General features: G+C 48.4%; 1 protein-coding gene across 2 annotated transcripts in view; it reads left to right on the forward strand.

The window, feature by feature from the left end:
• Nucleotides 1–27,746, forward strand: part of CACNA1A (calcium voltage-gated channel subunit alpha1 A) — a 200,112-nt gene that overhangs the window by 66,912 nt on the left and 105,454 nt on the right. For both annotated transcript variants that reach the window (XM_037145780.2, XM_037145779.2), the window contains exons 4-5: nt 22,428–22,519; nt 24,987–25,139. In XM_037145780.2, the coding sequence (XP_037001675.2) occupies nt 22,428–22,519; nt 24,987–25,139 (245 nt within the window). The remainder of the gene's footprint in view (nt 1–22,427; nt 22,520–24,986; nt 25,140–27,746) is intronic.

The raw sequence follows: 27,746 nt of genomic DNA on the forward strand, positions 1-27,746 counted from the left end.
ATGAAGTATCTAAAATAGTCAGATTCAAAGGCTTGTAGATTAGAATGGTATTTCCCAAGGGATAGGAGCGGGAGGGGGTTGGGGAGTTATTAACTGACAGGCATAAATTTTTAGTTAAAGATGAATAACCTTTAAGAGCTCTGCTGTATAACATTGTACCTGCCATTGACCATGCTGTGTAGTCCACTTAAAATGCTGTTAAGAGGAAAGATCTCATGTTAAGTGTTCTTATCAAAGTAGAATCAAATTTAAAAGAAAAAGAATTCTTAAAGCAAAAGAGAAAAAAGACAGGAACAATATTCGAAAAGTTACTGGGAGGATGGATTTGCCATCAGCTAAGATGGGATGGGGGCGGGGGCCGGGGAGACCAGGGGCCCCACTTCAGACTCGCTGTTTCAACTGCCTGCTAGTGAGTAGAGCTACTGTGCTGGGCTTTGACTATTTGGAGCCTTAAGTTCAGGAAGAGAAGACAGGGCTGGAGGTGGAAATGCAGGAGTCATCAGCCTGTGAAGGTTATTTATAGCTATGACACTGGATGAGGAAGAGGATGTAAAAGGGCACAGAGGACTGAGTGTGGGGCCGGCTCTCCATCATTACAGTAGTTGGGGTGACAGGGAAGAAATAGCAGAGGAGACTGAGACGGAGTGAATGGGGGTGCATGTGGGCCCTGGGTGCTGTGTGAGGGAAGTGTCAAGACACTTCAAGTCAGAGGGAGTGATCAGGAGTGTCAGCTGATGCCAGTGGGCTGACTCGAATGAGGACCAAGAATTGACCATTAGGTTGAGCAACGTGGAAGTCTTGGGCAGTCCTAGCCAGAGCTGCTCTGGGGCGGGGGGGGGGGGGGGGGGTAAAGGGAAAGGGCTGTTGGAGGGATTACTAACAGTTCTTAATCAAGAGTTTTGCTGGGAGCCCTGGCTGAGTGGCTCCATTGGTTGAAGTGTCGTCCCACACACCAAAAGGTTGAGGGTTCAATCCCCAGTCAGGGCACATACCTAGGTTGCAGGTTTGATCCCTGGTTGGGGTGCATAGAGGAGGCAACTGATCGATGATTCATACACATCAGTGTTTCTCTCTCTCCCTTCATCTCTCTCTAAAGTCAATAAACATATCCTTGGGTGAAGATTAAAAAAAGCTTCTGCTGTGAAAGGTAGGGGGGGAGAGATGGGGTGTTAGGTAGTGGGAAATGTGCGGTCCAGAGGTTTGTTTTCTTTTTTGAAGATAGGAGACTAAGGGCGGATTTTACGCTGATGGGAATAACCCAGTGGGGAGGGAAAACATGATGGCACCAGAAATGAAGGGAAGGGCTGGCAAGAGGACACCTCTCGGTGGGCAGGAAGGAGCGGCACTTGTACGGGGGGAGGTTCCCCTTTAGGTAGGAGCATTCACGAGCCACCTAGGGGAGCACGAGCGGAGGTGCTGTATGAGCACAAGGCTGGGGCAGTGGGCAGTTAGTGCAGTGGCAGGTGCTTTTGGGGTTTTTAAAAACAACTTATCAAGGGCAGGTTCATGAGCAACAATCCCTAGTATGTTTAGCAATTATTTGTAAGATAATTTTACTCTGTGAGGCACTGTGCTGAGGGCTGGTGTGCAGCGGCCAACAAAGACACATCTGAGCGCCCGCTCTCTTTGGGCCTTGACGCCAGTGGAAGATGCCACACATACACACATGGGATTGTTCAAAGACCAGCAGTGGCAAGATCAGGAAGGATGTTCCTCCAGTCCTCTGCCTCGCCTTCCACCACCTCATCTTCCCCTTGGTATATTTTAAGTCTTTAGACCCCAGCTCATCCCAGAACCCCCTGCAGACCACTTCCTTACCATGATCCCATTCCTACCCTAAGGCCAACACGTCATCATTCCAGAAAGCAAAGTTCCAAAAAAAACCAAGATTGTATCAATGGGCCTGTCTCCATGGCAACAGTCATGAATGAGCCAAGCAAGGTAACCGTGGAGATGGCGTGAATGAGAAGTGGTCCGTTGCCATGGAGATATGCTGAATGGAAAGGCCCCCACAAGCAAGGCTATGTCACGAGATGGAACAGTCAGAATGAAGTTGGTGTGCCTATTTTCAACTCAGTTACAAAAATACATTTTAATAAAGCTCATGATCCACCTCGTTCCTCCTCTCTGCCTCCCACCCCTTCTTTAACCTTCATCCTACAACTCAACCCAGGTTTACCGGGTCTCCTTCAGATCCTTCAAGGACATCCTAGGGAGTGTTCTTCTGCCACATACCTCCTTCCCTGGGTCAGGTTGGTACTTCTTTGACCAACTACTATTTTCCTTTTGAAACCAACAATATTTTTAAAAACCGTGAGCTGATGGAAATGATACTAACTACATTCTTTAGGGTGAGAATAGTTGACAAAGTGGACCCAGCTCACACCTGTGAGTGCTTTCTCACTGGGTAGACCACTTCTCGGTGGAGGGACTGGCATAGTACCCCACGCACAGTGACGTAATTGATCACACTGGTGATGTCAAACATGATACTTAGTATTTTTTGGAATCGGTTTTTAAAAGTGCAGAACTCAATGCCTAAGAAGATACCTGAACAACTTCTAATTCCTGAAGTTTACACAAGTTCTCTCATCCTGTTTAAAAAGCATTTCTTCATTCTTTGGTTCTTTTGCTTGTTCAGCCATATTTATTAAGCAGCGAAGGACTAGATAAGTTGTGTTCATCATGGGGAACTATTTAACAAATTAGGGTACCTCCCTCCCATGGGATGCTATGGAGGCTTTTTTTTCCTTATTTTTGTAATCCTCACCCGAGAACGTGTTTATTGATTTTATAAAAAGGAGGCTGGGGTATGGGGAGAAATGTCAGTGTGAGAGAGAAACATTGATCAGTTGCCTCCCATATGGACCCTGAGCAGGGATCGAACTTGTAACCTTTTGGTGTACGGGACAACGTTTCAACCAACTGAGTCACCTGGCCAGGGTGGAGGCATTTTTAAAAGGGAGAAGCGGAATTCTGGGTGCCAATGGGAACTGGCACTTAGAGAACACCTGCTGTGTGAAAGGCACCGTTCTAAATACTGTTCTACAGTGAGTAACAACTTGTTTAACCCTATAACAAGCTGTAAGGTGGAGTCTGTCACATTCCCATTTTACAGATGGGAAAATAGAAATCTCTGTGTCCAACATATACTGTCAGATGAGAAAGGCAAGTTTTGTAATGGTACATATAGCAGCTACCATTTGCCTGTAAGTGCATAGGCTATTTCTGGAAGATTCCATGAGAAACTAATAGTTGTGTTTGCCTCTCTAGAAGGACACTGAAAGACTCGGAAATAAGTGTACAGAAAAACAACTTACCTTCCACGATAAATTATACATGTTTTTCTGAATTGCATACCATCTATGTGTATTACCTTCCACAGAACCAAATGAAAAATGGTCCTTGCCCTAGTCCATTTAGGCTGCTGTAACAGAATAGCACAGACTGGGTGGTTTATGAACAACAGAAGCTTATTTCTCTCAGTCCAGGAGTCTGGGCAGTCCAAGATCAAGGCACTGGCAGACTTGAGTATCCGGTGAGAGCCCACTTCCTGGATTATAGCCATCTGCCCTCTGTGTTCTTACAAGATGGAAGGGATGAGGGAGCTCTCTGGGGTCCCTCATGTAAGGGCACTAATCCCTTTCATGAGGGCTTCACCCCCTGACCTAATTAATTCCAAAAGGCCCCACTTCCAAATATCAGCACATTGGGGGTTAGGATTTAGAAAACATGGTGAGCAAAATATTTTACTGATGAGGGAAATGAGGCACAGAGAAGTTAAGTGACATGTCCAAGTGGCAGAACTGGAATTCAAAACCAGGCATTCTGGATGCAGGATCCATCTACATGTTAAAGCAAGTGTGACTGGACTCTGTGTGTGTGTTCATGTGTGTACACACAGTTTGCATATGCATTTGTGCATGCATGTGTGTGCCATGTGTTTTGTATGCATGTGTGTGCTTGCATGCTGGGAGAGCAAAGTGGCAAGAAAAGCATCTACAGAAGGTCAGCAGGGATCAAGCCTGCTGTTTTGAGGGGTTGGCTTTATTTTGAAGGCATGAGGGAGCCATGGAAGGATTTATAGGAGGGGTGGATGTCATCAGATTTTCATTTGGAAGGATCACTCTGGCAGAGTGTAGTGGCCAGAATACAAGAGTATGGGAAGCATTCACCCTGCCTGGGTACGAGGATGCCCTCCCACCCTCTCCATCCAGCACATTATTGGGTCAGGCTGAGGGTGGCCAAGCTGAGCAGTCCTCCACCCCGCAAGGTCAAGCAGTGAATATTGAATGTGTCAGCCTTTTGTCCTGCTCACACCCTGAACTCAAGCAGTCCCACTAAGGTTGGAGGTCAGGTTCCCTGCTTGGTAAAGCTGGCTTTTGGAAGGAATGCCCATCCAGGGGTGCTGATGTGGGCAGTGAGAGGAAGGCAGCATGGATGAATCCTGGTTCCACCATGTCCCTGCTGTGTTACCTTAAGCAAGTCAGCCAGCCCCTCTGTGCCTCAATTTCCTCATCTGTAAAATGGGGTTGTTAATACCCTACCTTGGAGGGGATGAAAATATTGTAAAGTACACAGAGCATCATTATAATGGTGAGGGTAGTAAGGATGCCAGATACCAGACAACCTGGACTTGAACCAGTTCCCCCTTTTGCAAGCTGTGTGACACAGGGAAGTTCTGCAACCTCTCTGAGCCTCATTTGTTTCATCTGAGCTCTTCTAAGAGCTCAGCACCTGCTCCTAGTAAGCCCTTGATAAATATTAAGGACTATCGAAAGATGATGATGGTGATGATAATGATGAAGTAATAGTAATATCTGTATCATTACCATCATCATCATCATCATCACCACTATTACTAAGGGCCTCTCACTCCCTGCCCTGCAATTTGCCAATTTTCTTGGAACGGAATTATACACACCTCCCCTCTGGGTGACCACATTTAGTGTCAATGACCTGTCCCTGGGGTTTCGTTGGCTCATTTTCAGAAAGCGCTTTGGAGCTGCAGGTGCTTTGCCTGCTTCTGGGCTCTTACAATACAATCGACCCTTGAACAACATGGTTTAAAGTGCCCGGGTTCAACTTATATGTGGAGCTTTTCAATAATGTATTTTCGGGCTCTTACAATACAATCGACCCTTGAACAACATGGTTTAAAGTGCCCGGGTTCAACTTATATGTGGAGCTTTTCAATAATGTATTTTCTCTTCCTATGATTTTCTTAATAACATTTTCTTTTTATTGTAAGAATACTGTATATAATACATATAACATACAAAATATGTGTTAATCCACTGTTTGTTATTAATCAGGCTTCCAGTCAGCAGTAGGCTATTAGTTAAGTTTCTGGGGAGTCAAAAGTTATATGAGGATTTCCAACTAGGCAGGGGGTCCACAGCTTTATCTAAGCCAATGCCGGATCCTTCATCCAGGTTCCGGCAGGCTGGGGACACAGAGGATAGGGTTAGGCTTTCTTCTCTGCCCACCTGAGCCTTGCTGCAGGCCGTTTTCTGTCCTGCTTGGGGCAGCCTGGGCCACCTGTCACTTCCAGCTTTCCGTGGAGCTGCTGTCTTCCAGGGGCAGGCCTGTAAGCACCCCCCGTGCTGTTATTTAAAAAGCAACAGTTGCCTCAAGCATCAGCACTGAGAAGCTTGTCCTTAAAATTAGCCGGAGTCATTGGAAGGCCAGTGTTTGCTCTTCCCACTAACAGCGTGACAGCACACCTGTCCCCAGGTGCGTGTGGCCGCGTGCAATGCCGGGATTGGCTCTGCTCCCGGGGGCCTGCCCCACACTCCCGAGCTTTGGGCAGGGACTGTGATAATTATTTCTTCAATGGACACTTTATAGCACTTGCTGTGAACCTTGCTGTGTATGTGTGCATGTATATGCCACATATGTGCACATGTGTGCATGTGCCTGTGAACCTGTTATGAACATTTGACAAATAATGACGAAATAAAGTGTCTCATCCTCCCAACAGCCCACCATGTGGAGCAGCGATTTTCAGCCTCTTCCATCTCACGGCACACGTAAACTAATTGCCAAAATTCTGTGGCACACCAAAAATACATTTTTTGACAAGCTGACCAAAAAATAGGTATAACTTTGATTTACTCACACCAGATAGCCATTGCTATGTTGGCCATTGTCATTTTTTTGTTTTTGATAGTCTAAGGAAAAAGAGGTCAGTGCCCTCGACTAAATAATCAGGTATTGCATGTTTTAAAAATTCTTGTGGCGCGCCAGACTGGGGCACAGGGAAGCTAAGTTACTGCCCCAAACCACACGGCTGCTGGGGGGGAGGAGCCAGGATTGTTAGCACGTACCTCCCCATCCTTAAAGCAGTCACCGAGCACAAGTTTGTGGGCCTGGCCACGTCCACACACCACATTCAACATGGTATGTGTCTTTCAAACTAAACTAAACAAACAGCTCTGATTTTCCCACTTGTCCAGAGTTAGTCAGCTCTGTGACATGTGCTCAAACAAAGCAAATTCTAGGAGGCCTAGACCCAGGGATGGGGTGGTCCGGATTCAAATCCTGGCTCTTCCACTTTCTGGCTGAGTGCCTTCTTCAGTGAAGAAAATAAAGACCCTGTTGTTTCATCTGTCAAATGGGAATAATCATGGTCTCCACTCTGTCAGACTGTTAGAGTGAAAATGAGTTCATATGTGTAAAGCTCTTAGGATGCTCCAGGCACAGAGCAAACACTCAAATCCGAGTCTTTCATTGAGCACCTGATATGTGCATGACATGGGTTGAGCTCCCAACCCATATCATGCACTGTTCTATGTGACAGGGGAGGTATTGTGGCCCCTAATATCTGACAGGAGAGGGGGGGCCATAAACAATAACAATGGTGTCCCAGAAGATGGGGTGTCATGGGGAAAATGTTAGAGTTGGGCAAAGGCAGTGGGAGTGTTGCGTTGAGGTGAGGGATCAGTTTTTGACGGGGAGGTCACAGTAGGTTTCATTGGGAAGTTAGCACTTGAGCATTCGAGTAGGTGACAGAGGTATTGACACACATTATGACCATTTGGTGGCACTGATAGAAGTCTGAATTTCATCTGCGGCAAGCCTCACTTGCCCCCATTAGTTAAGCAAGATCCAAAGTTGGCATAGGAACCAGGACTCCTGGGTTCCTCCTAGTTCCTGTATTAGAGGTCTTCGTGAAGATCCGGGCCTGCAGAACCCATCCACCTCCTTTACCCTCACTGAGGAAGGGCCTTTCTCCCAGCTTATCTGCCAGATCGTGGAGAAGTTGTGGAGGAAAGTATTCAGAGTCATCTTGAAATTGGTCAGATGGTGAAGAGATGATGATATTTACTGCTGAGTAAAGAGACTGTAACAGATAAAACCAAAAATTCCTAGCTTCATAGTATACCTGAGTGAGAAATAAACTTCTGAAGTATAGTTGGTAAGGGGTGGGATGGGGTGGAAGTGTGGGTAGTACGACTGTAGCTCTGTACCACACAGTCACTCAGCAGTACGGGCTGATGGAGGCGCCATCTTCTCCAGTATGTGGTTTCCAGGGTTACCCTAAGAGTCTGCATCCAGCAACAAGGCTGGGCAAAGGAGAAGTGGAGAGGTATTTATGAGCTAGGCCAGAAAGTGAGAACTCATTCTGCCCATCTATATTCCATTGGCCAGAATTAGTCATGTGATACCATGTAACCGCAAAGTAGTCTGGGAAGTATAGTTTCTGACTAAGCATCCATATCCCAGCCACCCTATGGAAAGAGAATCTGAATCTTTATTGGGAAAATTGGTACCATATTTTTACTGGGGATTCAAGTCCACTTTCCACCCCATTCCTAACCCCTACCTCACTGTATACCAGGCACTATTCTAAGTGTTTCACACAGCTCAACCCATATCATGCAACATTCCTATTCAGTGGGCACTATTATTAGCCACACTTTACAGCTGATAAAACTGAAGCCCAGGGTGGTTAAGTAACTTGCCCAGAGCAACACAGCTAGGAAGTGGCAGAGCTGGAACTAGAATCCAGGAAATCTGGCTGCAGAGCCCCAAGCTTAGCATAAACTTATTGTAATTAGGAGACGGAGGGGCCCCAAAGTTGACATAATCCACTTTTTGGTCACTAAGGAACTGACCAGTTGTAAGAGTAAGTCCAAACTCAAAGAGCTCATCCCAGGGCAAGCCTGACCCATCGGGTCCACATCCTTATCAGTCAGGCGTTGCGTCAGAGAGTCTGGGCCGCAGCATTGCGTGATGCTCAGCAGCATCCCCGGCTACCACCCACTGATCCCAGGATCACCACATCCCCAGTCATGACAGTCAAAAAATGTCCCCGGATGTTTCCAAATGGCCCCTGGGGGGTGAAATCACCCCTGGTTAGAACCACTGTTCTGAATTGTTACGTACCATCCCATAATATAGTACAAGTCCAAGGCAGAATGACTTTGAAATTGCCAACCTTGCAAAAAAATGCAGGAGTTCACACAGTCTGTGAGTAGGACGGTGGCAAACTGCTGAAATCACACCCTGAGACATTAACAGACAGGCCCGGACAGTGTTCATCTATTTAAATTTTGACAAGTAAAACAACACCACTAGTTCTTTAAAAGAGAATGGCTTGAATATCAAAGAGTCATTTACCAATATCAACCAAGGTCATTGGTAAAACCCCCTGTGAATTTGAAAATAAAGATGATCCTCTTAAAGACTCATGATGCAGAAGTCAAAAGTGAAGTGTGGGATATTACGTGTGATCAGGCCGTTTTGTGGGAAAATTGCACACATACACCCCCTACACACACACACCAGGTAGAGTGTGCACCAGGCACTGTGCATCCTGTCTGCTCAGGGAGGTCCACCTTCCCAACCCGTCTGATCAGTTCCCTTAGGGTGAGGCAGGAATTCTTGGATTGTTTTTTCTAATGCACATTATAATTGCTGCCTTGTAGTAGGTGCTGTTCTTCATCTTTACCACACTGTGGGCAGTACTCGCCTTCGACTGCCCGCATTTCACAGGGAAACTGAGGCTCGGGAAGATGAACTGTCCCAGGCTATGCAGAGCCGGGATTCAGATCAGCCTGCTCCAGGTGCCATGTTTTCAGCCAGTAGGCTTCATGGATGCCCTGATGCTGAGGAACCCCCACTTCTGGGACCTTCTGCTCTCATGCCCCTTGGTCCTCTCTCACTGACGAGAGGCAACACTGCTCCCACTCCTTTATTAGCTATGAAACAAGATTTATGAAATCAAAGCTGGAGGCTTTGTGGGGAAAACAAGGCAGAAGGATGGAGATTGGAGGCTATTTTTGGCTCAGTGAGGAACCTGTTGTTGCCCAAAAGAATCAAGAAAAGAGATTGTTGAGCTTGTATAGAACATGGGGTGCCTGTGGGTCTGTATCTAAACGAGAAATAGAGAGATACGCTCACTAGAGGGGGTTGGCTCATTGGCCTTGCTTGGGTTGGGAATTTGGGGACTTTTTCTGCTAAGACAAAGGAAAAGTGTCCCAGGTCCGTTTTGCTGCTGCTCTCCCAAGCCCTGCAACTCTTTGCTGCTTTTTCCCCCTTCTCATTTTTGAATCCAGACTTCTGCTGACTCATCTCTCCCAGCAAAGGAGGAGGGAGGAAGTCAGAGTTGTTCATTGACCATTTTCTTTCTTCAGTGACTCAGCTGTGATTCACATTTTAATTAATGGAGGAGAAGGACCTGATCAGCCCTCAGGCGTGTGTCCAACCACCCTTACCTCCAGGCTGAAGATAATAATAAAACCCCCAAACGTGGGATGCCCCAAATTAAACTATGGCTTATTTCCTCCATTAGTCCTGAGGACTCACCAGGCTCTCTGAGTTCTGGGTTCCCAGTGGGACCCTGACCCAGAGGCAGCTGGCCTGAGCTCCCAAGCAGGGGGGCTAATTTCTGCAGTTAGTCTGAGGTCAGGGTGAGAAACACAGCCTTGAGTCCCCCTGGGACAGCAGGAGGATCATGGGAATGTAATAGCATTTTCTGAGTTGGTCTTTGGCTATAATCCCAGGCTCAAGACTCACTTCTCTTCTCCCCTCATACCTTGGGGCCTGAGGTTTGTCAGAGCCGATTGCAGGGGCTGTTTCTGAGCTTTTGGTTTACCCAGAGAATAAGAAAAGTTCAGCTCATCATGGCTGCTACTTCCTGAGGTCTCAGTCTGCATCAGGCAGTGTGCTCAGCACTTTTCACGGATGGTCACATTTAATTCTCCCACTGTCCACTGAAAGGAAGAGCTTTTCTATAATTCTCCATCATCCCTGTGAAGAAACTGAGGTTGGGAGTTTGCCCAACATAGACAATTAGTAAATAATTTGGCAAGATATAAACCCAGCCCCTTCCCTCCTGAGAGCCAGAGTTCACATCTGCTGCACTTTTCTGCCTTTCACCCAGCTGGAAAGAAAAATGGAAGCTGACGGCTCATTCACCAGATACTCACTGATTGAGGCCAACCATGTACCAGGCGCTGTTCTAGGCACTGAGGGTCCAGCAGTGAACAAGAGACAGGTCTTGGCCTCATGGAACTGAGATTTTAGCTGCACAAATGTATTGGTCACTGTGTATTAGATAAGCTAAGTTATTGTAAGTAATATATTAGTTCTGCTTGCTGCTGTAACACAGAACTCTCAACATAGATAAGGGCTCAAACACAAGAGATTTAGTTCTTGCATACATAAAGCCCCAAATGGGTATTCTTGAATAGTGGGCAGCTCTCCTCCAAGCAGGGAGACAGAGGCCCCAGCTCCTTGTCTTTAGCCTGTGGTTCCTTGTCTTTAGCCTGTGCCTTTCAAAGTCCCCATGTTCCCCAGTATGAACCCACAGAGCACCTGGGCAAGGTTTCCGAACCCAGCCTGGAAATAGCCTGCCTCACGTGGCCAGGCCTGCCTGCAAGAATGGGAAATGTGGTCTGGCTGAGTGCCCCAGAACAGGAGACAGCAAGCAGTTCTGCCATGAGTCCTCGCTGAGAATCAAGTCCCACATCTTGGTCTGTGTTGCCTCTTATAAGTCCCATCTTAGGACAGCTTTAAGAGACACCCCTTTCTTTTTCCATCCTCCTCCTGTTTCTTGGAGTTCCTGCTCTAATCAAGGTGGGGAGGCAAGAACCAGGCAAAGTGTCTTTTCCTCAGTTTGAGGTCTTATTGGGAAAAGGCCACAGAGTATCCCTGCCTTTTGAGGTGAAGGATCCTAGAATCAAATTCTGCTACTTCAGACTTTTGTCTCAGAAACTGGGGTGTTTAGAAACTCTCAGATGGACAGTGTTCATGGACAATCTGCTCCTCCTACCTTTTATTAGTCAAAGTCCCAAAAGGAAACACAATTTACCCACCAGATGGTTTCAGATAAACAGCAAGTTATGAAGAAATTTCTTAAAGAGATGGGGGCAAGTCAAGAAACTTGGTAGGGGATGTTGAGATCCCAGAGGGAAGCCATTGCCATGCCTATACTCCTAGAACCCAGTAGGAGCCGAGCCAGGCAGGAAGGTTTGGGTTAGAACCAGGGAGGGAGCTCAGAAAGCAAGACTCCAATCTCTCTTCCGCATCTTCTGCCAGCGCCTCCCACTGGTCAAACCAACCAGGAGCCAAAGCAAAGCATTCTGGGAGGTGTAGTCCACAGCGATTGGCCTAGTTGGGCACCGCAAGCTGGCCAACCAGGATGGACCTGGGGAGCAAACAGAGAGTAACCAGCATGCACCAACTGCTTGCCTTGGTTATGTAACCACTCTGTAATGCTAGCTAGCCATGTGGCTATTTAAATATAAATGTGAATCTGTTAAAATTAAATCAAATGAAAAATTCAATTGTTAAGCCACATTTGAAGTGCTCACTAGCCACATGTGGCTGGTAGCTGCCATACTGCAAGCTCAGAATAAAATGTTTTCCCTGTAGCAGAAAGTTCTGGGCTGGCGTGGAAGCACTTTGGAAGGCAGAGCCATGGGTCTGGAGGGAGAGGTTCTCTGGATAAAGGAGCAGAGGAGAAGCAAGGAGGTCGAGTGCACAAGGTCACTGGGATGGAGGCTTGGCTTTAAGGGGCAGAGAGTAGAGGCAGGAAGCTTCAGTCCAAGGTCAGTGCTGAAACTTACTCTGTGTGATCTCAGTCAAGACACTTGGCCTCTTGGGACCTCAGTTTGCTCATCAGCAAAATGGGCTCAGCGCTGCTTCTTGTGGTAATGTTGCCCACAAACAAGGCTATGGAAAAGTAAGGCTGTAAAAGCATTCCTCGTTGCTATATTGGGAAATGATCATTGAGCCCCAAATGGCACAAGAGACCCAGTGGGTAGGGTTTCTTCATTTCCTGCACAGAGGAGTCCCCTTAGCTGGACCTTCAGTATCCCTCAACATTTTGTACATGTAAACACGGACAGTTGGGGTTTTTTGGGGGTTTTTTTGTAATGCAAGTGCCTAACTTAAACTTGGATTGCCAAGACAACCATCTCAATAGACACACTGCCGGGCATGGGACTTGATGAAGAGCCAGGAGCCTTCTCCCTCGGAGGCTCCTGTTTTAGAGATCTTGGTTGATTTCAATAACGGACCTTTGGGCCACTGTTGGGTTTTTTGTTTCTCCCTCTAGTACTTTAAATTCCCACTCTTGCCCTGGCTGGTGTGGCTCAATGGGTTGAGCGCCAGCCTACAAACGGAAAGGTCACAGGTTCAATTCCCAGTCAGAAAAGCACATGCGACATTTCTCTTCCTCTCTATCTCCCTCCCTTATTTATTTAAAAATAAATAAATAAAAATTTTTTAAAAATCCACTCTTATGTTTTAAATTTACCCATAAAGATTGAGACTTCAAGACCTCCAAACCCTCAGGCCCCACCCTCCAGTAAAAGCAAAAGCCCTGACCTGTGTATTCTCTCTTTCCTCTCAACTCGTCTGTGTGGCTCCAGACGTGTCGTGTAATTTTCAGGTTGTGTGCATATCAAACCTTTATTTTTCAAAGTCTCTAATGATTATTGTTGAAGTGGGTCTCGCAGTCATAAGAGAAACCACAAGGGCTAGTCCAGCCACATCATTGGTTATTGATAGTCTGAGACCAGCACAAAACTCGCTTCTTCCTCTTTAGTCAATGCCTTTATTAAATTCACTTCACATCTGCTTCCAACCTTCTCTCATGCCTTGGGATCTTGCCTGCTTTTTCTTAAGACATTGGTGGTCACGTTTATGAACAATTTCCTCAAGATCATCATCTCCCTTTTTTTTCCTCTGTCTCAAAGAAATCCATGAATCCTCACTTTTTCAAGCCTGGGATGTTTTGCAGAGAAATTAGAAGTGAATGGGACACGAGGTCAAAACCCAGCTCGGCTGTGTACTAGCGGCATGAGCTTGGAGCAGTGACGCAACCCCTCTGGTCTGGAAGTAGAGGGGGCGACGGGCCCTGCCTCACAGGATCGTTGTGGGATTGAGTGAAATAACACACACTGCCTGGTCCACAGCAAACACTCAATAAACGTTAGCTGCTTTCTAAATCTAACTCTATACTGATGTGTAACATACATATAGAAAAATACACACATATGGGTATAGTTTGAGTAATTTTCAAAAACTGAACACATTCATGTTACCATCACCCAAATCAAGAAACAGAATATCTTCAACCTCCAGAAACCTTCTCATTCCCACCAGTCACCAGTAGCCCCATCCATAGATGAGTCTTACTTGTTAATATGTGAGATCCTACTGTGTGCTCCACCTGGCTTCTTTCCCTTGGCTTTGTGTATGTGAGCGCCACCCTTGTCGTTGCCAGAGCTGTAGGTAAGTCATTGTCATGGCCCTGTGTACTGTATCCACAGCACTGGTGGCAGGTGTCTGGGTAATTTCCACTCTGGAGCTATTCCAGAGAAAGCTGCCGCCGCCACTCTTCTACTTGTCTTTTGGTGACTGCTGCTCACATTTCTCTGGAAGGAATCTGTTTCACTTTGGTGGAGGCTGCATAACAATTTCCCCAAATGGCTGGGCCAGTCTTAACTTCCATCAACCGCGGGCCAAAGAGAGTTTAGTTGTATTTTGCTTCAGGAGTGTTTCCGCCCTCCTGCAGGAGGTGCCCACTCGGAGTCTGAGAATTCCTTTGAAAACTAGTTGTCTATTTCCTCGAGAGCTTCATTCCATCAAACATCCGAAGTGGACCTGGAGGCCCTCCTTCTCTGCTGACACTATGCTCTTCGCTTACAAATTTGGATAAACCTACTTTGTTGGGAAGGCACTGTGCTCCACCCCACTTCAATCACCACATCATCTTTCTCCAGTCTTCGCATTCTAGCCTCTCAAGGAGGTTTTCCCTCCACTGCCTCCCTCAGCCTGGTATCAGCAGGGTAGTGCGATCTCTCGGGAGGCCCTGGACCCGCTGATCTCCAATCTGCAAGTCCTCTCTCAAACGCCATCCCCTTATTGCCCAACATGTTCAACCCATCTTTTCTAGAATCACTGACCTGGCATTTTCTGGAGTTTTGCATTTGGTCCCATTCCTTTTTATTTAAGAAAACACCACACTTGAAGAGGGCTCCGTGAGTCACCCAAAATAGAAATGTCCTTTTATGCAACCTTCTACTTTAAAAGTCAAGTAAGAGCAAGAGCTGTGCAGTGCAAAGGGCCAGGCCCCGAGAGGACCTCGTGTGCGAGGTGAGAACGTCACATTAAGGGAGGAGAATATCTGTGCCACCTAGCGAAGACTAGGACTTCTTAAGGAAAACTTGAAAAGCACACACTCTAAATTAAAAAAAAAAATACTGCGTATATGATAACTAAAATATTCTGTTGAAATAAAGACATAATTGGGGGGAGGGGCACCAGATCCTGCTCTTACTGTTCCCTGTGAATCCTCGGGCAAATTACTCAACTTCTTTGTGCCTCAGTTTCCTCATCAATAAGATGGCGAGAATTACTTTTACACTGTTAGCAGTTTAAAATGAGCTTATATTTATAAATCATTTAAAATAGCACCTGGTACCTGGTAAGAACTAAAGTAGCGTTTGTAAATAGCCCATAAAGTAGTAGGAGAAAAACTAGCCAGGGATTAATAATAACCAACAATACAGTAGCCCTTAGCCACCTGTCACTATTTTAAATGTAAATTAGTTAAAAGTAAATACTTTAAAACTCAGCTCCTCGCTTACACCAGCCACATTTCTAGTGCCCAATAGCTGCATGTGGCCACTGCTCCCGTACTGGGCAACACTGATCAAGACTATTCAAGGGAAAGCCTACAAGTCAACAAGAATAATAATGCAGCAACCCCAACAGGAAAACAGGCAAAAAGTGTGACCAGGCAGATTGCAGAAGAGACCTGGGAAAAACTAATCAGTATGATGTGGTACTCAAAATCATTTACAATCAGAAAGATGAAAATTAAAATTGTGAGCCTCTCTGGATGTCTCTTATAGTGGAACAAAATTAGAAAAGTGGATAAAACACCTTAGTTAGGTGGGAATGTGGGGCCAGGTGAAGCTCCTGCCTCACTCGTGGGAATGTGGCGTAGACAGCCACTCTCAAGGGTCAGCAGCAGTACTGAACGCGGTTGGGTCCAGACCCTCCAGCAGTTTTGGCCCCAGTTTGCCATCCTGGGGACGTCTTCCCCGGGTCTCTGAGTGGAGGGTACAGAGGTGTCCGCTCCAGGTCCGTCTGTGGAGGAGAAGCTGGAGGCCGCCTGGGGCCCGGGCCTGGGGCACAGGAGGTAGGAGGAGGCAGAGGCTCCTGTGGAGGAGCCCCAGGCCCAGGGGCTGCCCCGAACTGCACCACCATCCTGGACGGGGCTTCAAAACCTGGTTCCGGGTGAAAACAGAAAACAACAGAATACACGTAAATGTATGCCATGTGTGTAAATTAAAAATATACACACTCAAACTGAAGCACATGTTTTACCAGAACACATTCCAGTAAGACCAGATTAAACATTATGTTGGTTGGCTCTTATGGGGGAGAATGAGAGCAGAGTCTGGGCATAAAGGGGAGCAAACGAATGAACGATCAAGACGGCAGGTCGCACAGACCAAACGTGAAGATGTGCCGTGAACTGTGGAAAGCAATGAACTAGTCTCTGCATTTGAGGGTTTAAAAAGAATTTAGGAATAGTTTTCCAAGAGGAGCTACAAGGCAGGTGACTTCAGAATGAACCTGAAGAGCATTGCACGGTCTATAAGGGGCAAGAATACAAGGCCGCATGGGAAGCAGTTGTGCTCCTAAGTACCCATCTCGGGAAGATCTGACCCGGACCTCTAAGGGGCGAGTGCTTCTAACCTAAGGTCCGGGCATCCACGACAGCCCCGCTCCTCTCCCCTGCTTCCCAACCATGCTGGCATCTTCTCAATCTCCTGTCCTCTGCCCTCCCCACCCCCCACCTCCTTACTCCTCCCATGAAGTCTCTCCAGCCCTCCCCCCGGGCCTTTGTGCATGTTCCTCCTGGCACATTGTGGTTGTTCCTCTGCAGGTGTTTACTGACATCCTGACTTCAGACAGCAGAGAAAATACAGCTCCTTCCACACTCAGGTTCATGGTGGCATGAAATTGGCTGAGGTCCTAGGATGGTGGAATTAACCAAGGGGCAGCAAGTGGAAGCGGCAAAGGCAGACCCAGGGCCCAGGCAGCCCTCATTAGCTGTGTGATGTGGGCATGTGGCTAACCCCTCTGGGGCTCAGTTTTCCTGTCAGAGAAATGAAGGAGTATCTGTACTTACCGGTAAAGATACTGGGCCATAAAATGGGATCTCGGTATGTAAAGCAAACAGCTACAAATGATGTCGCCTTTATCAGTTAGTTCTGATATAACTTAGCTGCAAGTAACAAAATAAAATAAAAAGGCTAATGAAAACAAATGTTTACATAGGCCTCAGTGAATCTCAAACACAAGTATAAGCATCTCACACAAATTCCCACACCTGTGTAAGGGAAGTACAATACTGTTGTCATCTCCACTTACAGCTCAAGAAACTGGGGCACAGCGCTATTGTGTGACTTGCTCAAGATCACACAGTTAGTGATTGGAGGAACTGGGATTTGACCCAGGCTGTCTGGCTCCAAACCACTAGGAAGGATGTTTGTTACCCAGGTTACAAGAAGTCAGGGGCGTGGGCAGTTGGTTTCGCAGCTCTACCATGTCTCAAAGGATCTTTGTCCACCTTTCCACTCTGCCATCTTTAGTGTAAAGACTCTCTGGTGACCTTTACCACTCAGGGTCCCAGGGCATCAGCCCAGCTATCCCTTGCAGATGTACCAGATGAGGAGGGGCTGTCTCCTGCCATGTGACCTGCACTCGGGACCTGTTAGGCACACGGCCTAGTCATGTGACCAGTACTCCCACTGCAAGGAATCCTGGGTAGAAGAGACTATGGAGCAACTTCTGCCTCTGAGGGAACACAGGCCCCATTGAACAAGGGAAGGGGTGGGGCTGGCTGGCGGGTGGACAAGCAGCAGTGTCTTCCCTGATTCTTTTCCTAGTCTAAGACAAGTCCTGCCTTCTACCCACCCTTCTATCTCGTCTAATATCTACTGTATTAGTTATCCCTATGCTAGCGTACATTTCACTTCATTATTTCTTCATGGACTTTTTCAACAAATGCGCTGTATACCAGGCAGACTTTTAGGTACTGGGGAGACCCAGATGGATAACCAAAACCGATGAAGGTTCCCGGCCTCGCGGGGTGGTCGTGCCAGAGCAGCGCCATCCGATGGAACTTTCTGCGATGATGGAAAGGTGCTGCGTGTGCAGCTGCCCACCTGTGGCTGTGGAGCACTCGCAGTGAGACTAATGCAACTGAATGTCTCATTTAATTTAAATCAAATCAAGTATATATTTAAATAGCTGTGTGTAAGTGCAGTTGATATGACTGAGGAACTGAGTGTCTAATTTACTATAAATTAAATTAAGTGCACACATTAAATAGCTCTGTGTAGTGTGGGTACTGTGTTGGGCAGCACAGCACTGAACACTAAGATACATCATTGACTTCTCTCTCAACATATAAACGAGTTCACTTCTTTCCCACCCTGAAGGTCCTCTCCTCATACCGAGGTCTGCATTTCCATTTCTTCTCTTGTTCTCCAGCCATCAGCCTTGGCGAGGGTCCCCAGTGTCCTGATGCCACGCATAATACATGGTCTCCATCTGTTGCCTTTGAATTGACTCTCTGCTGCCTTGGAGACCAGTGGCCTCACTTTTCTCAAAACACTTTTCAACCTGATCCCCAAGGATGACACTCTCTACCTGGTCCCCTCTCATCTCTGCAAGGGCTCCCTCTTTGCCATTATCTCCTTCCTCTTCTTGTCTTTTAAAATGCTGCTTTCCCCCAACATTCTGTGTGGCCCTTGGCTTTTTGTACTCTACCTGACTACCCTGGGATAGCTCATCTCCCAGGACCCTGTCCTGTGCCACCCCTTACTCATTCACCAGATGTTGAGTGGGAACCTGCTGGGCCATGAAAAGAGCTTCAGGTACTTTAAAATAAAAAAGATATTTGTACTTGTGGAGCTACATTCTAGAAGAGGAGATGAATTATAAGCACAACTTCATGAACAATGCAATTCCAGAGAGTGAAGCATCTCTTCAGCCAGAAGCGCCAGAAGGCCACTCCTCTCTAGGAGGCAGAGTTTGAGCTACGGCCTGCAGGATCTGAAGAGGGACAGCTAGGCAAGAAGGGAGGCAGTTGAGGGGATGGGCAAGCACTTGAAGTAGAAGAAATAGCCAACAGATGATTCCTATGGTAGGAACAAGCTTTTCCTGTTGGCAGAACAGAAAGTCAGAGTGGCCGGAGTGGGGCGGCGCAGCCCTCAGGAGTCGAGTCACGCAAGGTCTTGTGGTCACAGTAGACTTCAGATTTTATCCTGGGCCTGATGGGAGCCAGGGGAAGGTTTTAATGAGGGAGTCACAGAAAACTGGCATCTCCAACTCAGTGTATCCACAGCCCAGCCCTTGACCTTCCTTCAAACTATCCCTTCCTCGGTCTTCCCATCTCAATTGGCAGCAGCACCTTCCTTCACGTAGACCAGACCCAAACCCTGCAGTTGTCCTGAACCCTCTGTCTCCCACCCCACGCAGGCTCCTTCCACCGGAAGCCCCAGTGGCTGCCATATTGCTCTCCCTAGTGCTTCACACCCTCTGACCTACCTCCCTTCTGTTTTCCCATTTCACTCCGGTCATGGCAGTGCCCTCGGGCCCTGCCTGAGGACCCAGCCCATTGTAGGTGCTAATAAACCCTGTGGAGTAAAGGAATGACCCTCCTCAGTGTTTCTTTCAGAACCAGGGAGCCGTTCTTCCCTTCTCTTTCGTCCCCACCGTTGCCCCAGCCCATCCAACAAGCCATATGATGTGGAGAACTGGGGTCCTGGAGTGCTGGGGTCCTGGGTTCAAGTTCTTATCAGTGATATGGGTCTCCCTGTGTTAGTAACTTGTGGGCTTCAGTGTCCTCCTCTGTAAAATGGGACTCATCCTGCTCAATGCTGAGTCCTGGGGTGCAGGGAGGACTTGACGAGCCCAGGCAGGCTCCCTGGTGCACAGCAATCAATGGCAGCTAAATATAAACCAGGGCCTCCTTTGTACTCCCACTGCCTTTGTCCTACTTCTAGCCCTCATTACGCTGGCCTGCTCTGCGGCTGCCTCCTAGCTCCTGCCTCCATCACTACCAATCTGTCCTTTCAGCTGTCAGGCTTGTCTTCCTAACGCCAACCTCAATCACATCCCTCCCCTGCTCCAAAACCTTACATGACTCCCACTGTCCACACAGTAAGACCCACCCCCTCAGCCTCCAATTACAGCCTCCACCATCCAGCCCGCCCGATCTCTTGTGTACCACATACCCTGAGCGAGGCCTCCTGCCTCCGAGTGTGCTCTCGGCCAGAGAAGCCTCCTTTGTCGCCCTTTCTCTTTCCAGTTCCTTCTCACCTGTCCAGGGAGATCAGGAGATAGTACATCTTGGGTGCTGGCTAAGATGGCAGTGGGCAGCAGAGAAGTAGGAGTCTCTGCCTTTCTGGGGCTTAGATAAGTCCAGGCAAAGGCCATGCAATGAGAGAACCAGGGTTTAGCCCCAGGTCTGGGATTTGCGATTTGGTGCTGTGCTGCCTCTTCACACTTGGACTTCGCCATGCTGCTGTCATTCCCCCCCGCCCCCCGCCCTGCCCCCTGTCTGTATTCATTTCCTCCTCGTTCCAGCCTCCTACAGCTCTGGGACCAGAGGACTTGGATTTGAATCTTTCATCCACTTACTTGCATCAGCGTCTGAGAGCAGGGTTGAGTTCATCTCAGTGGTATCATCGCACCTCGAACAACCTGGCCTCAAGCCATTATTGCTCATTGAGAACAATGCAGTCACACGGTCACCCTGGCCCACTTGGCTGCAGCCATGCTGGCCTTCTCGCTGTCCCTCAATGCCCCAGGCCGGCCTCAGGACCTTCGCACTGGCCATCCCTCTTCCTGGAGTTTCCCCTGACACTTCATGTGGCTCACCCCGTCTTTCTTCACATCTTCAGTGCCTCTTTCTCTGAACCTGCACTGTCCAGTACATTCACCACTGGTCTTCTGCAGCCATTAAGCATCACGGTTGAGATGTGCCGTAAGTGGAGAATATGCACCTGATTTCAAAGACTTAATCCACAGAAAATAATGTATGAAGTGTCTTATTGATAAATCTTTCATATCGATTGCCTGGAAATGATAACACTTTGGATGGACTGGATTAAAGAAGCTATGTTATTAAAGTTAATTTCACCTGTTCCTTTTTACTCCTTTAATGTGGCTGCTAGAAAATTATAAATTGACCACACAGTTCTCATTCAAGTCTTCCACTCTTTCTAAGGATGCGTCATACCTGTGATGGATTCATTCATTGTGTGCATTTTTTTGTTAAACATTTTTCTTCTGCATCAGCTCCGGAGGGCAGGGAGAGTCTCGAGTGTGTCGCTCTGCCCGGCACATAGGACATACTCAGATGCACATTTGTTGAAGGTAGAAAAATAGGTCAGTCTAACCTAAAATGCCCATCTCTGCTCTAGGCAAAGTCTTGAAAAGAGTTGGGAACAACCCCTGTCTTAGTTTTGGGTGCCCCAGCATAGACCCTAAAACAAGAATTCAGGTGCACGTAGTTCATCTGGGAGGTGACCCCTGGAAATGTCAGTGGGAGGAGGGGCAGCAAGGAAGGATGACGGGTTGAGCAGATGATTCTGATGGGTGGCCAGGATTGGTCTCTATGGGGAACAACTCTGAGAGCAGCCTGGAATGGGGGGCAAGGGAGCTGGGGAATTGACCCGGCCAGTCCCAGCAGCCTTTGGCTGTGGGCTGCTCCCACAGGGTCCTGTCTCGGTGTTGGAGAAAGCCCTCAGATGAAGAGATGCAGGTACCGTTGTTGCAGGCCAGAGTGGTACGGTCCAGACCCCTGCACGAGACTGATGACACCTTCAGGTTGTTGCCATGAACACTCCCCACTGGTTGTTAGCACCTCTTGTCCATCGTCTGCAGCTGTGATGACAGGCTTCTCTATTGAGTGGCTCCACAGTGGCTCATTTTACATCACTTGCCTCAGAGATAGACTCATTCAGGAAGCAAGTCAGAGAGGTTCCCCGGGGTGCCCTAGGAGGACGAGCTGTGTCTCACCAGCAACACGTACACAAATGAGGTCTCGGTTGGGGTCTTTCCAGCTGTGAGGGGGAGGTTCTACAGAAGGCTCATCTCACCTGCATTTGCCAGAGTGACTCATTTTGACCCAAGGCTTGGGGTCTGTAGCTGCCTTCTAGGGCCAATGCCAACTGGTCCAACAGCATCAGGGCCACGCGTCTTGTTGGTTTGTTTGTCTTCCCATTTATTGACGAGTAGCTTAGTGCACTTCCTGCATGCCAGGCTCTGTGCCAACCACTTCACAAATGTCAATTCATTTAATCCTCACAGCTCTTTGGGGTGTACTGCTGTTTGAAGTGTAGTGTTGAAGTGTGCTGTACTCTGGGGTACTGTTGTTATCCCATCATACAAAAGGGGAAACTGATGCATGGGGCAAGGAAGTGACCTGACCAAGGTCACCGAGCTGGGCAGTGGCAGAACTGGGATGTGAACCCACATAGTCCGGGCTATTGTACTGAACTGCTTTCCTGCCCATTGGTAAAGAGCCCCAGTCCCCAAGAAGCCTACCACTCCCCCACAACCCATTCTGGCTGTGGCTGTGAAATGCACTGAACATCACCCCAACCCCGTGCTCTGGGGAAGCTGCCAATCCTCCCAGTCCACCCTGTGTTTTCATCAGCCATCCACCTGCTCGGGGTTGTTCTAAGTCCCCTCTTATCCTGTGAAGCAGGTGACATTAACACTGTGTTATAGGTGACAGAACTGAGTCCCAGAAATGTCATGTCCCCTGCCTGTGGTCACCCAACCAACAAATGAAAACATCAAGCCCCAAGCACCCCACCCACCTGTCTGACCCTGAAACCCACCCTTTGTTTTCCATTCTGGTTTCTTTCTTCCAGCATCTTGGCAACAGTTGGGACAGAGTTTGATCTACGGACGCTGAGGGCAGTTCGAGTGCTGCGACCGCTCAAGCTCGTGTCTGGAATCCCAAGTGCGTGAGTTTCCAACCTGGCAAAGGGTCTGCTCAGGGCCCTGGCATCCTCAGTTTCCCCTCTGCCGAGCACCTCAGGAGGGACCCCCGGGTGCTGCCCCAGCCTGTGTCAGGGCAGCCCGCACTTTTAGGAAGCTCCCCAGGGGACCCTCAGGAACCTGGCTTCAGGTCTGGGTGAGCTCCTGAAAGCAAGCCTATCCATAACCGCAGCCCCCATTCACTGAGCACCTCCTGTCTCAGGAGCCATGCTAAACACTACACGTTCTCTCGTTCAGTACTCACAACCAACCATATGGCACTGCTAGTGCTGAAATCTCCATTTCACAGATGGGGAAACCGAGGCTCAGAGCAGCTGAATAATTTGATCAGGGGGCCCATGGCTGAGATGTGGCAGGACTAGGCATTAACAAATGTGATCCCAAGCCTGGGCCGTAACACTGGTGGCAATGACCGTTACCATTTATTGAGTGCCTGAGTAGCACCAGGCACTGCAGAAACAGTTTTGTACACATTATCTTAATTTATTCTTGTAAGTCCCCAATGAACCTGTTTCACAGATGAAAATACTGAGGCTCAGAAAGGTTAAACTACCCACCTGAGTTCTTACAGCTCTTCAATGACGAGCTTCAAAGTCCATACTCCTTCCACACTGCTTACTCTCCCTGCAGGGACACTTGTACTCCAGCCTTTTGGGGGGGAGGATGCTATATTCAGGGTCAGGATTAGGTTCAGTTGTGAGAACAAAACCAAACATAGAACTGGCTTTTTTCTATCCTACTGCCTCAATAATAATAATAATAATAATAATAACTATTATTATTATTATTATATTTATTATTATGTGCCAGGCACTTTTCTAAGTATTTGCTATTTTGAAACTCTATCCTCATAACAAGCCTGTGAGGTAGGTTCTGCTGTTATCACCATTTTACATATCACTGGGTTCAGCCTTCAGGTTCATTGCCATCCAGATTTAAAGAGAAGGATTTCCCTGAAGACCACCAGCAGGGTCTTTTTGTAGAAAGAAGGCATTTCTACTTGGGTGTCTGATTTCAGCAGGGGGCTGCATCATTTTTAATTAAGGGCCATCCCAAAGCTAATACTGATAAGAGTCTGTTTAATGACCACTTCTGACACATCAGGTACCCTGCCAGGTATGAACTCTCATTCAGTCGTGAGACAGAGGTACCTTAGTAACTGCCATTTACAGTAGAAGAAACCAAGGTTCTGCCTGGCTACTTGACTTGTCCAAGGTCACACTGCTATTAAGTAGATGACCAGGTCTGTCTGGTCCCCTAGGAGCAGATGTCGATAGGTGTTCAGATGCACCTTCTTCAGTGGAGCAGGGGCTGTCAGGAGGAAGGGAACGAGGGAATGGAGTGTGAATAGCACCAGAGTGGTCCTCTGGCTTGAGTCAAGGAGGCCGGCCTTTCGCACTTCTCTGGTTAATTACTGGGGGTGGGAGGTGGGACAGCAACAACATCCCGGGTGAGACAGCTCTTGACAACCAAGGGCAGTTGTCCTTCTCCTGAGGAGAAGAGGGGAGCTGGGAGCCGTTGGCAGCCAACGCTCACAGCAGCCGGAGAGCAGACACATATGCAGCGAAGGAGTCTGCTTGGGCACCAATAGCATCCCGTGTCCAGAGCCTAAACCACTCTGCAGCACTGCCTCCATTAGCTCGCCTTGCAGGTTGGACCCTGGAGTAGCTCAGCCCCTTGGACCACCAGGCAGTTTCCCTCTCCTGCTAAGGTCTCCACCTATCAGGAGGTGCTAATCTGGGCCATGCAAAGTTCTAATCAAGAAGTAAGCCCCAAGTTACATGTTGGAAGCCTAATTTTAACCATAGACTTTCCTAATATATAGCACAGCGGTTACTAACACAGGCTCTGAAGTCACACAGACCTGGATTTGAATCCTGCGTCCGTTATCTCTTGTGCCCTCCGGTGAATCACGACACCTCTCTGGATCATTTTACAGCCCTCAAGGTGGGGTTGTACTGGGAGCCAATGAAATGATGTCTGGTTTTTCTGGATTGGGACTGGGATGTTGACTGCTTGCCCATGCAAAGTTGCAACTTGTCCACATGGTGCGTTTGCATAAATTAGAAAAAGGTGTCCCTCTTAGTGGAAAAGAAATGAGAAAAAGGCACCCTGCTCTGGGTGAGAGCCACCCAACACCAGGTTCAGAAAGCAGCGGATTTCCACTCCTTTTAGCCCAAACGTTCATCCAGTGACACGGCATATGTCAAATACTTTAAAAACTATTTCGAAATAAAAGTGCTCTTAACAATGAGGAGAGACTGTTCCTGTTACAACAACGACCAGCCTCTGTGTGACCTTCCTCCATCTTCCTTTGCTGTCACCCCTCCCCCGCCTCCTGGTGCTCTGGGTTCCCTCCGGAGGCGTCCTAGGGGCGGGGTTTGGGGTGACTGCTCACGGCCCTGGGGCCCCTCTTTTTGTCTCCCCAGGTTTACAAGTCGTCCTGAAGTCGATCATGAAGGCGATGATCCCCCTGCTGCAGATCGGCCTTCTCCTATTTTTTGCAATCCTTATTTTTGCAATCATAGGGTTAGAATTTTATATGGGAAAATTTCATACCACCTGCTTTGAAGAGGGGACAGGTAGGTCTGAACATCGTAATGTGGTTTTTTTCTGACCTCGCTCCCACTTACTTTCCTGCCTTGGGGACAAACTCCCGGAAAGGCTAAGCAGGGTTTGCTTCTCCCGGAAGTTTGCCAACGCACCGCAAGTGAGCCTGGCACAGCAGCACCCAAGATGTGGTTGCCAGGGCCTTGTGTTGAGCTCCCCTCAGCAGCTGTCCCAGTCCTAAGCGACTTATTTGGGAAATGGCCCCAGGAAGTGCCATCAGAGGTGTGGGGAGGTCATACAGGGAGGTGAAGACTTCTCATAAAGGGGTGCTATCAGGCAGACTACCACTGTGGACAGCCAGGGCTCAGGCCCACAGGGCACCTCAGGAAGACACACGCCTCAGTGCCGTGTCCTGTGACTGGTGAGGGAGCTGGGTGTTTATTTATTCACCAACTTCTGTCCATCACTGGTGAGGAACGGCTCCTGGTGGGCATGAAAGGTGTTTTCAGGTGGGAGCAGGCAGCGCAAGTCCAGGATATGGACACGTTGCAGAGGGCCTCTGCCTGATTACCTCGCAGTGGCCACAGTGCATGCTGTGTTCGAAAGCGGGAGGTAGGAGGGACCACCTGGCCAGGAAGGAGAGGTTCTGATTGCTTTTGTGGGTGGTAGGACGATAGGGGATAGCTTCTCCGGGTCCCCCCCAGAATGTACTTAAAGACACGTAACTGGGAGTGTTGGCACCAACCAGTCAGAACCCAGCTCAAGTGAGGCCCTGGTCCTCCTCCTCCACACACTGTGCCAGTGCCATCCCCTAGTAGCTGGCTCAAGAAGTGTAGGTGGGGGGCAGGCAGGAGGCACCCCTGCCCCGGGACTCAGCTCTGAATGAAGTGTGGCGGGCGGTGTCCCCCACATTCTACACACACGCAGACCAGGAGCTTCCAGATACATGTTCAGTGCATTCCCCTGCCATCCAAACTCTGTCGCTGTCTCTAAGAACCAAGTGGAATCGACTAAGGAGGGAGGCCTGTTTCCGCCTTTGGGACCACCGGCCGTCTCAGGCAGACAGGCCGGCTGGATGGCAGCGCTAGTCATGGTCAAGGGCACTGGGAACTGAAGGAATGGCAGAGTGGACAGTGAGAACCATGTAGGACGGGAAGGAGGTTTCACACATGTCTTGTTGGGGAAAGATTCTGTCCTGGAGGTGGGGCTTCCCACCCCACCTCTCTGCCCCGGGACCCCAAGTGGCTCAGGTCTGGCCCCAGACCGCCCCAGAGGAAAGGAAACCCCTCGAGGAAAGGCTTATTTGAGATGCTTTTTTTTTTTCCTTTTTTTTTCTTGCTCCTCTTGTCTCCTTCTCTCCTGGGCTTGTGAAGTTCGCTCAATATGGGATGTCCTAATTATTTCTTTCCCCGATGAAGAAGGTGTTAATTGAGGCAGAGCTATTTCTGCACCTGTCCTCATCACCAGGCGGAAATTCGAGAAGGAGAGATACAGGGCAGGGCCCTGCGGAAAAAACAGCCGAAAGCAGAGAAACCGGGACTCCTGGGTCCTAGATTTGGTAGTTTTGTGGGGTTTTTCCTTTTTCAGGGGAGAGGACAGACATCGGGCTTGGGCCTGAGTTGGGTTGTGAGTGCCCAGGCGTGGGCGGGGCCACCAGCGGGTGGGAAGCCTCCATTTTTGACTGAAAAGCTCACGATTAAAATTATAAGGCGTGTGAGTAAGAGACAGTTATATACAGACACCCAGGCAGCAGGTTAATTTTAAAATATATTTATAACCAAATTCCTCAGACTCTCTGGACAGTTGCTTTTCTAGAAGCAGCCCTCAGAGTGTTCCATGATGGGTGGGCAGGGAGTTGGGAGGGGTCGGAGTCAAGAATGCCACCGGCGAAGCCACTAAAGATAGGCAAGTTTTCAGTCGCATTTCTTCGTCATCGCGAACCCAGTTTGTTTGCGCCCAGCACCAAGCTACAGGCTCACAGACACGCGAAGATAAAGTTGAATTCTACCTGTTTTCCAACCACTTCCAAAATACTTCCAGGAGACAAGAGCGTTCATCAGCAACCGGTTCGTAGCAATGAAAACTAGCTCATGATCCCCGTGCTGCGAACACGCGGGAATTGTTGCAGCCCCAGGAAAAAGGAGAGACGGTGTTCAGTGGGGTGACGTGGGGCAGGAGCTGAGCCCCACTCGGGCACAGGGTGGATGGAAGCAGGGAGGTTCCCAACAAACAGTGGTTCTCATTTAGAATATGGGAGCCCACTGAACTTCTTCCCTGCCCTGAGCCTTATGTTTGAAAGGTTTTGCCTTCCATCCTGTATTTATTAAATCACAGCCCCTGCACCAAGTCCAGCCACTGAAACCAGTGGCTGACGTGGTTGTTGCGTCTCGAGCAGCAGGCATTAGTTTCCATGACCTAGAATTTCCCTTTAACTGACCCTCAAAGCCCAGTTACAGTCACGCATTCTGTGCCCGCTTATTTCTCTGCCGTGTGCTGAGTGAAGGCTGGGAGTTGGTGCTCACAGCCTGGAATGCATACACTGAGATATATTTTCATTTAGTGGGAAGCTTGAGTGTACACACTCAGCTGTCTGTTTTCTTGTTGGATAATGTCACTCTCTGAAAACCTTCAAAAGTGTC

This window comes from Artibeus jamaicensis, unplaced genomic scaffold (genome assembly GCF_021234435.1).
Source record: "Artibeus jamaicensis isolate MK-2021 breed Jamaican fruit bat unplaced genomic scaffold, CSHL_Jam_final contig_3290, whole genome shotgun sequence".
Lineage (NCBI taxonomy): Eukaryota > Metazoa > Chordata > Mammalia > Chiroptera > Phyllostomidae > Artibeus > Artibeus jamaicensis.